At 53.2% G+C, this 9,853-nt stretch overlaps 1 protein-coding gene across 1 annotated transcript; it reads right to left on the reverse strand.

Moving 5' to 3' along the window:
* Nucleotides 1–1,943: 1,943 nt before the first annotated feature.
* ADAMTS1 (ADAM metallopeptidase with thrombospondin type 1 motif 1) lies at nt 1,944–8,631 on the reverse strand (the record flags this gene model as incomplete). The annotated part of the gene is made up of 9 exons (XM_079316234.1): nt 1,944–4,055; nt 4,187–4,362; nt 5,171–5,346; nt 5,447–5,633; nt 5,861–6,147; nt 6,425–6,592; nt 6,993–7,125; nt 7,583–7,929; nt 8,139–8,631. Coding segments are annotated over 9 exons (2,712 nt in total), but the record flags the coding sequence as incomplete, so codon positions are not given.
* Nucleotides 8,632–9,853: the final 1,222 nt, after the last annotated feature.

Consider the following 9,853-nt stretch of genomic DNA (forward strand, 5'->3'; position numbering starts at 1 on the left):
CATCCCTCTGCCCCAGGCTTTGGGAGCACAAAGCTGCTCACAGCACCACTGGTGAAGCTGAGCACTGTGTTTTGCCTTCCCCTCTCTCCATGCTTTGTGTCTGAGGGGGAACAGGAGTCAATGTTTGGAGCTGTTTTGCCAGGGAAGCACAGGATAGACCATCCAGCAATCTCCTGGGCTGCTGCCCTCCCTCCACAGGTTGTAACACACACACAGATATTTCAGCTGAGTGCTCTCCTGCACTCCTGCTGTAGCCTGGACACGTCCAGGGTGGGATGTGCCTGCCAGGAGATCCCTTTGCTGTGTTTGGGTGACCTTTGCTAGGGATAAAACTTCCCCTAATTACACCTGCTTTGCCTCAGCAGGCAATGGCCACATCCCACAGGGCTGCTCTCTGCCCCAGAGGGGGCTTGGCAGGCAGCTCTGCCCCTGCAGGGATGAGGAGCATTCCCAGCTGGATGAACTAACACCAGGCTGTGCAATTTCACTGGGAGCTGGTGAGCACACCCAGCCAGAACTCTGGCATCCTCTGCCCAGCAGCCTGGCTTATTCCTCTGAAGACACCTTTCTGAATTTCTCCAGGACTGTTTTCTTCTCCATTCCCTAATTTAGCTAGTGGGTGAAGATATTTTGTCTAAAATATCCCTATTTGTCCTACAAAGTTCAACAAATCACACTGCTTTGCATCTGCTGACCCACTTGTGACGTGAAAATGATAAAAGCAAAATGTACTGAAACATCTCCACTGTTGGAGATGTTGATTTGAGAGTTTTGAGGTGTTTTCCCATTTACTGTTAGGACAATTTCAAGCAGTAAATCACATTATTATTTTAACAGTGCCAGAGGAAAAGAGCTGCTCTCTATTTTCTAGCTACACCATTTACAGTGCTCAGATACCCAGCACAGCTACCACAATTTCACATCTCATCTGTCTGGCAGGCTCCAGGATAACTCTTCTCCTCTTTAAACTCCCAGTTATTTTCTAACTGAGATGGTGAATAAAACATATATGCACATGTATATCTATATATACAAATAAATAGCTATTTCTTGTATTTATAAATACTCTGAACTATTTAAAAAGCCAGAAGGGGATTGGCTGTCTCCTGAATAATGTTAGGAATAAAATCCTCCCCAGCATTTCTGCAGGTCAAAGCAATGCCCAATGAAGTGTGACGTGATGGGAATTCTCAGAGATTCAGAGGGGCCAGGACTTTATCCACGGAATAAAACAGGAACTATTTCTGCAGAGACAGCATCCAAACTTTGGCAAAGGAAGTTTTAATAGATTTTTATACGACACAAAGCCAAAAGTATCCAGAAATGACTGATGTCTCAAATTCCATGGCAAAAATCCAATGGAGCCCAACAGAAGATTTTCTCTTGACTGCAATGGTGATGAGATCAGGTATGAGGGAACAAAAATCAGCTTTTGATGTTCAGTATCCATTTTAACACAATAAAACATGTTACCAACAGCATTAGAAGAGCTCTTTCACACAGCGCTTCTTGGAAAAGCAGCATCAGGAGAAAATTAGAGAGGGAAATCCTCCAAGAGTTGGTGAGGGAAACCTCTGACTGCTCATGCACAGTTCTGGTTTTTGACTGCTCCTTTCCCACCAGAGTGAGGTAAAACTGCTGCTTTTGTACATATTTTGTTGGGTCTAAACTCGACTGACAGGGCTGCTCCCTCTGCAAGCTGTTATTACAACCAGTGGCATCAGTACAGTTGCACTCCATTTTCTGAAACAGCTGAGTTAGTGGTTAAGTAATAAAATACAAAATTACCTCTTTTAAGGTGGTGTGTGACATTTTGTGGAGAGTTTTCCAAACCTCTTCACTAACACAGGTAATTAGTTGCCTTTTGCTTAATATTTTCCTCAGATTCCAAGCTCTTTCTGCTCCACGGATTGGTTTTAGTCCAGTGAAATAAAGACACTCCATTTCCAAAATTTATAGGGTTCATTTATTACCTCTAGTAACATATTATACTGTATAAATACTCTATCCTTGTTATATGTCCTTTTAAAAAAGCGATAACTTAGAAGATCACATTAGACAAGAAGTATAAAAATAAATACGCTCATTATATGCATTTATTACAAATTATAACCCTTCCCAGAAGGGAGAGAAATATAAAATACTTATGAAGTATGTAAAATCTATAGTAATATATTTTACTATATACATATGGAAAGCCATATTCTCTCATGGTCTATGGACTGGCACAATCTTCAATGATGTGAGTGCTGGCGTTTTGCTGTGGATGGACCTGCTATCCCTCAGCTTTGCCTTCCCACCTGATCAGTGACTGAGCTCTACAAACCCAGCAGAGGCCACAGAGGACGTTCCCATTCATAATGGGATGCTTTTTTTAAAAACTCAAATAATATCCATTGGCTGGGGTAAGGCCAAAGGTTTGAGTGTGAGAGCAAGACTGACTGCAATGCTCCCACACTCCATGAATCTGTTTGGCAGGAAGGTAGGACCAAGCTGGAATCAGAAAAGCCAGTGGAAGGTATGCAGAAGGCACAAAGAGCAACAATTCAGACTCAGATTTCCACTTTTCCAAGCCTCTGGATTACACATGTCACCACAATGGCACTGGAGTGGCTGAGAGACGTGGACAGGCACATTGGGATGACAGAAAGGTACTTCTTCAAAAAAAAAAAAAAGAAAGATATTCTAGTGATTTGTGGAGTTGATATTTGTTCTTGATATTTCTTACTCTTGACAGGTAGAGAATATGGCTTTATTTTTATATAAAACTATTCTCTGAAACAATAGCAGCCATGAATGACATAGTTAAAGCTCCTTTTCCAATCTTGTTTTTTGCCCTTTGTGAGGTAGGTAAGCCCTGACCAATTATTTTAAGCTATCTTTTTCCCTCCCCTTCCTACACGTGGGGATTTGATCAGTACCACAAGATAAATCCAAAAAGAAGGGAAAAATAACCAAACCCCAAAATGTTTGCTGAAATGTGTCTCACTGCTCACGCTTGGCTTAACTCGTAACAGACTTTAAAAAAAGGCAATTCTGATGCGTTTGGGCCTTATCTGCTAAAGAGAAATGAATGACATGGGTCTGCTATCCCATCCAATTTTCAGCTGGCAGGGGGTTTTTGGGATGCAAAGCCAACTCAAGCCGTTTGCACCGTCCCACCGCGGATCTTCACCACGAACTTCAACGCAAAAACACAGGCGCTGCCTCCGGCCCTCTTTTGTGTTTTTCAGTGCACTGGTCTGAAGGAAAAAAAAATAAAATAATAATAAAAAACCAAAGACGTTTTAGCTTTCCCAAGCCGTCCTATCTAGCTGCAGTCCGTGGCGTTGCAGAAGTCTATCAGGTGCTTGGGTTTCTTGGAGGGCTCACAGCTTTCCTGGGGCAGCACGCCGCCGTCGGAGGAGACACATTTCAACAACCTCTTCTTGAAGCCTTTCCCACACGTCTTGGAGCAGGGGGACCAGTCCCCCAGCTGCCACTGCGGGCAGGGCAGGTCGGCGCAGGGCCGCAGGGCGCTGGGTTTCAGCTGGCGGGCGCAGCCGGCGGCCGGGCGGCCGCGCGGGTCCCGGCACTCCACGGCGCGCCGCTGCCAGCCCGAGCCGCACGACTTGGAGCACTCGCCCCACTCCTCGATCACCCACTCCGAGGAGATGATCTCCCTGATGGCGTTGAAGGATTCCTTCTTCCTGCCGCCGGCCGCCTTCTCGGCGCCGGGCTGCGCCGGTTTCTTCACGAAGTAGGTGAACTTGATCTTGGGCTGCGGCAGGTCGCCCACCGTCAGCACCTGGATGGTCAGGGGCTCCTTCAGCGGGCTGAAGCTGCGGATGCGCTCCAGGGCGGCCGAGGAGCCGCTGTAGCGCAGCACGCTGCCCTTGTAGGTGATGTCCTGCTCCAGCGTGGACAGCGTGTAGTCGCCGTTGAGGACGTAGGTGCCGTCGGCGCCTTTGATGGCCAGGAAGCTGCCGTCGTGCCTGGCGCCGCGGTGGTTCCGCTGCTTCACCTCGATGTTGGTGGCCCCCGCCGGGATGGTGACCACGTCGTGGTAGCCGGGTCTGCCGCGGGAGAGAACAGAAACACTGAGTCCCTCCCGAGAAGGGCAGAAAGCCTCCCAGCACGGCACGTGGCTCGCTAATGGCTGAACCCCACCCACGAGGGCAAGGTGGGGCAGCAGCCCCGCACTCACTTGGCTCTCACGAGGGTGCCAGACACCTTCTTGCAGGTGGAGCCGTTGCCCCCGCAGATGCCGCACTTGTCGAACTTCTTGCTGGAGCCGATGGTGCGGTCGCAGCCCGCCTTCACGCACTGGCCCTGCACGCACACGGACGTGGAGTCGGGGCTGCACGGGGTGCCATCCACCACCTGGGGACACAAGGAGCCTCCTTACAACACGCACGGCGCTCGGAAACCACCCAACACCAAGGACAGCTGGGGGGAACCTGCAGCACCTGCTGTTTTCAGGGCTTTGGAAACTAAAAACCGGAGCAGAGGCAGGTAGATGGAGGTATGTGGTGCTACTTCATCTCACTTGCAGAAATGATGCCATGGTGAGAGGAGAAAACAATCTCGGTTCTCATTAATACCTCCCCTGAAAACACCTATTGTTTTACTGATTTCATATAAAAAAAGCCCCTCTGCTTTCTAGTGTCACTAGAAGGCAGCCATGTCCTCAAAGCACACTGCCAGCATTGCTTTCAATGCTGTTCAGCACATCCTTTATTTCTAGGAGTGCTGTTCCACAAAAACCCTCTGTGTCATCGCCCTGGTAGTTCCTGGCTCTCACCATCTGATGACAGCGAATTCAAGTAGCTATGCAAGATGAACATTTTTCCTCGTGTTTATTTTAAGCTGTCAGCATATTAGTAACCAGTATGAGAAAGCACCAATGTTCTGGCAGAGGTCCCTCAGAGTTTTCCAAATCTATCTCAATGAAATCAGATTGGTGGAAGGAGAGGGAAGGAAACCAGGGTGGAGTGGGTAGAGGAGGTGGAAGGATTGTGCAAAAACACTTAGAGCCTGTTTGCAATGATCCCACTATACATGGAGGAATAATCCACCTTAAATATGAGAAAGACAATTTCAGATTTCTACACTGCTTAATCTCTCACATAAAGAGAGAAAAAAAAATTCCTCCTTATGATCAGCTGGAAGAGGTGCAGTTTTGAAATACCTTTGGCTGTAGAACAAAGAAGTATCCCGTTCCTTTGGCTCTGCAAACCAGCTTGCATCTGTCCTTTGGAGACACACCAGCAAACTTGGGTGTCCACTCCACAGCAGGTCCACTTCCAAAGGCAGACTTGGAAAACTCATTGTGCTTTTCACACTGTTCCTCCCTGAACGTTTTGCCTGCAGGCAGAGAAAAGGCAGGTGGGCATGAGATCATCTCTGTCCACGCTCTTCCTCCACAACACACCAATCCTGAGTGTCAAAAATGGGGGAAAATTACCATTATTGTCGGGGCAGTCCTCGATGTTACAGGACCTGTACTGCACGCGCTTCCCTTCGCAGTACTTGCCCCCGTTCCTGGGCACGGGGTTGTCACATTCCCGGAAGGAATACTGCACTCCCCCACCACAGCTCCGGGAGCACTCGCCCCACGCCCCCCAGGACCCCCAGCTCCCATGCACGGGCGTCTGGAACGACAACAAAAGCAGGACACAGGTTCATACAGGAAAAACCCACACAAAAGCACACCATAAATGCCATCATCACGCTGGTTTTTACCCAAACTCATTAAAAAACCTGCCCTGAGTTTCCATTTTAGCATTGAACCAACCCCTCCTGACAGATCCCTCCCACCGCAGCGTTTTCCACGTGGCTCCGCAACCCAAGCCGCGCCCGTTTCTCTTTCACTACTTACATCATAATGCTTCTTCTCAGTCTTATTCACACACTTGCCATTCATGCACCACTTCCCTTCCCCGCAGCTGGTGCCGTCTGCCCAGGGGAAGTGTTTGGTTTGGCACACCAGCAGCCCTCCCGAGGTGCCGGTGCACCACAGCGTCGTGCACGTACTGGCTGCGTCGGGGCAGTGCTTGGACTCGTCTCCAAACGTGAACTGGCACTGCCTGTTGGCATCGTACAGCGTGCCAGGCAAGTCCGAAGGCAGCTGGATGGGCCTGTGGGGTTTGTCCAACAAACACTCCCCTGAAAAGGTTGAAAAAAGGGGGGAAAAAAAAGAAGTCAGATGATGCCGTGGGTTCAGTTTTAAAAGGGAACTGCATTTGCTTTGCAACAGAAGCCTCTGAGCCCATCAGTGCCACCATTTTTGTAAAAGTAAGGCTCTTCTAAACTCACTGGCAGCATGCAAAAGGTTAAGTCTGCGCTGAAGCAGAAAGCACTCTTCAAATAAAAAAAATAAAGAGGAAAGCAGTAAAGCACAAGAGCTCAAACGCCACATGAATGGAAAGCTTAATAACCTTACCGTGACCGTTATCCAAAAATGTTGTAATCATGTAGGCACTGCATGGGGACCAGGGCTGGCTGCGGTCCAGGTTGGAGAGCATGGATGCCATCATGTGGAAATCCCGGCTCATTCCATTGATGCCAGCACACTGCTTTGCATCGTCATGAGGCATGTTAAACACGTGGCCTTCGAGAAAAGGAGAAAAGCAAAGTCGGTGACTTTAGGAAGTCTGTCCTACGCATTACCAACAGCATTTTAAATATTGCTCTAGAGCTGCTCATAGCCTGGTCTGTAATTAATAACCCGAATCTGAACGCTCCCAGATTTCAAGCAGATGGCACTGGATCTTCTCTCTCTCTCTCTCTTATTTTTTTTTTTTTCTTTTTTTTTTTTTTTTTTCTGCAGGCACACACACAGCTCTTGCAGACAGTGCTGTGCAGGCTGGATTTGCTTTCCAGAGTCCAAGCCTGCTCCAAGACAGGGCTTTGCCTCCTCCCCACTGCTCCGGGGAGGTGCAGGCTGGGCTTTACGGCATCAAGCTGGCTTCAATTAATCCCAGGGAAAGGCTTTGCAAAGTTTCAAGTACCTAATTCGTGGGCTGTTGTGAAGGCAGCCTGCAAACCATCGTCTTCTATGATAGAGCAACTGCGGTTTAGATCACAAACTGTTCCCACATCAGCCATCCCAAGAGTATCACATGTCTTGGCACCGCACAGGTCCTGTAAAAAAAGGCAGTTTCATTATTAATCAGATCAGAGACTTAACCTTGGCAAGAGCCATCCAGTCCTGGCAGTTTGCCTTTACTTATGGAAAGAGCATAAATATTCAGCACTTCAATGGGTATGATGGCAAAAATCTGTCTCTGGAACATAGGCGAGGGTTACACGTAGAAATGAAATGCATAATTTCCATCTGAAATCTGCTAAAAATATATGGGGCAGGAACAGAGCGCACAAACTGCGAGTTTACAAAGGCAGCGCACAAACTGCGAGCTTCACCAGACACGGTGCAAACAGCACAAAAAATGAATAAAACAAAAAAGCAGCTCATTTTTAGCCTGCTCCACTGCAGCTGTGGTGACACACGACTGTCTGTGGACACTTTCTCGGAGGTCTGCTGGCAGAGGGGATGGGGAGCAGCGGGCGTGGGGCTGGCTGTGACCCTGCAGTCCCTCACCTGCCGGGTGAAGAGGATGGCCGTGTCGTAGTGCTCGGCGTGCCGGTCGCTGGGCGGGTTGTGCTGCTTCTGCCAGCTGCAGAAGTTCCTCAGAGTCAGGGCGGCGTTGGAGGAGATATCCGGGCCCTTGCGCTCCTCGTAAATGACCATGATCTTCACCACCACGAGGCTGATGGAGTTGCGGATGCTGGGGTGCTTGTACAGCTTGGCGGCCACGGAGAGCAGGGTCAGCAGGTAGTGCTTCAGCCCGCTGCCGTGGAACTCGGCCATGGACTGGTCGGCCACCAGCATGGTCTCCACGTAGCGGGGGCTGGACACGAACCTCTTCTTCCTCCTGCTTCTCGTTTCTGCGTTAGAAAATGAGAGGGAGGGAAAGCGCAGGTGAGCACGGCGAGAGCGCGCCGTTCAGCAGCCCCAACCCACGGGATGCGCCCCCAAGGTCCGCGCGATCCCCGCGCCCGGGCGGGCACCTCGGGCTGGGATGCGGGGCGAGCAGCGTGCGGGCATCCCCGCCGGACCCCCCTCCCGCTTTGCCGGAGCGGCACCCCCACGGTACCTGCGGGCTCGGCGGGCTCCGGCCCCTCCGCCCCGGCCCCCGCCTCGGCCACGGCGCAGCGGGCGGCGGGGGCGGCCCGCGGGGCGCCGCGGAGGCGCAGGAGGTGCGGCCCGGTGCGGTGCGCGGTGCCGGGCGCCGGCTGGATGAGGTACTGGCGGCCCCGCAGCGAGAAGGCGCCGCGCATCCCGGCGCACAGGCTGAGCGCGGCCGCCGAGCCGGGGTCCCGGTTCACCGTGCCGGAGTAGAAGCAGCGGGAGAGGTCGTCCTCGGGCGGCGGCGGCGGCCCGCCCAGGTACTGCAGGGTGAAGTCCGGGGCCAGGAAGCTGCTGTCGGGCTCCAGCTCCAGCGTCAGGCGCTCCCCGAAGGCCTCCAGGCGGAAGCGCTCGCGGGCGCCGGGCGCGCCCAGGCGCCGCGGCAGCACCAGCGCCCTGCGCTCGGCGCTGCACAGCCCCAGCAGCGCCGCCAGCACCGGCGCCAGCGCCGGCAGCCGCCCCCCCGCTCCTCATCGCTCGGCGCAGCCCCTTCTCCTCTCTTTATTTCACTTTATACAGGGATGGATGTGGAGGATGTGGGGGTTTTTTTTGCTTTCAGGTTTTGGGGGGTGTCTGAGCCTTTCTGCCGGCGGAGCGCCGCGCGGGAGCCGCGTCCCGCGGTCACTGCAGAGGCGGCGTCGGCTTCCCCATGGCCGGGGCGCGGCGGCGATGCCGGGGAGCTGCGGCTGTGCGAGGGCAGCGCTGCCCCTCGCTCCGTCCCTCCGTCTTCTGCGCTGCTCCGGCGGCCGCTCCTCCTCAGCCTTCCCCGGCTGCAGCGGCGGCGGGCGGGGAGGACGCTCCGGCGAGTCTCCGGCAGCCCCGGGACGGTCCCGCCTGCACTTCCAGGGCGCTCGGGAAGCCCTGCCGCGGTTTGCGGAGCGGAGCCCGTCCGCCTCCGCCGTGCGGGGTGAGTGCGGGAGCGGGGCTCGCCGCCGCCCTTTATGGGGTCCGGCCGTGCCGCCCCCAGCCCGGCGCCGCCGCCGCGCCCGCGCCGCTGAGATCACTGCGTGCGTAACGCGCCCGCGGGCGGCCCCCGCCGCGCCGCCCTCCCGCCGCCCCCGACGGGGCGGGACGGCAGCGCCGCGGCCCGGGGTCGGCCCCCGGCTGCCCGGAGCGCTGCGCTGCGCCCCGGCGCTGCCCCTGCGCTGCTCCGAGCCCGGCTCCGAGCGCTGCGCGCCGCGGGGGCTCTGCTGGGAGCGCCTGGATGCGCCGCGGCTCCGACACCCGCCCCGCGGGGCTCGGGAGCGGCAGGTGGACGGTCCGGAGCTCCTGGGGCGGGGGAGGGAGGTGCACGTCCCTGCTCGCCTTCCTCGCTTTTTCTTCTATATTTTTTTCCCTTTTTTTTAAAATCAATTTTTTAAAAATAATTTTTAATCCCCTCCTTCCCGTTTTCCCAAGCAATTCCTGCCCTTTCTCGCCCCTAATAGCTGCAGTCGGTCCTGCACCTGTACTTCTGAGAAATGGTTCCTTTCTAATCACTTAAACAGAGGCGTTTACGTAGGTGCAGCCAATGTTTTGCTTTGATGCCATAACCCAAGCATGGTGGTGCTGCTAATCCCCTTAATTCTTTATGTGCACAGCTCCAGCTTTCTGCTTCTGGAGGCCTTTTTGGAGGAGCAGGGCAAAGAAGTGGTGAGGAAATGTGTGAATAAAAGCAGAATGTGTGTACCTGTTGGTGACAAC

The sequence above is a fragment of the Erithacus rubecula genome (assembly GCF_903797595.1).
Source record: "Erithacus rubecula genome assembly, chromosome: 1".
In the NCBI taxonomy this organism is placed as follows: domain Eukaryota; kingdom Metazoa; phylum Chordata; class Aves; order Passeriformes; family Muscicapidae; genus Erithacus; species Erithacus rubecula.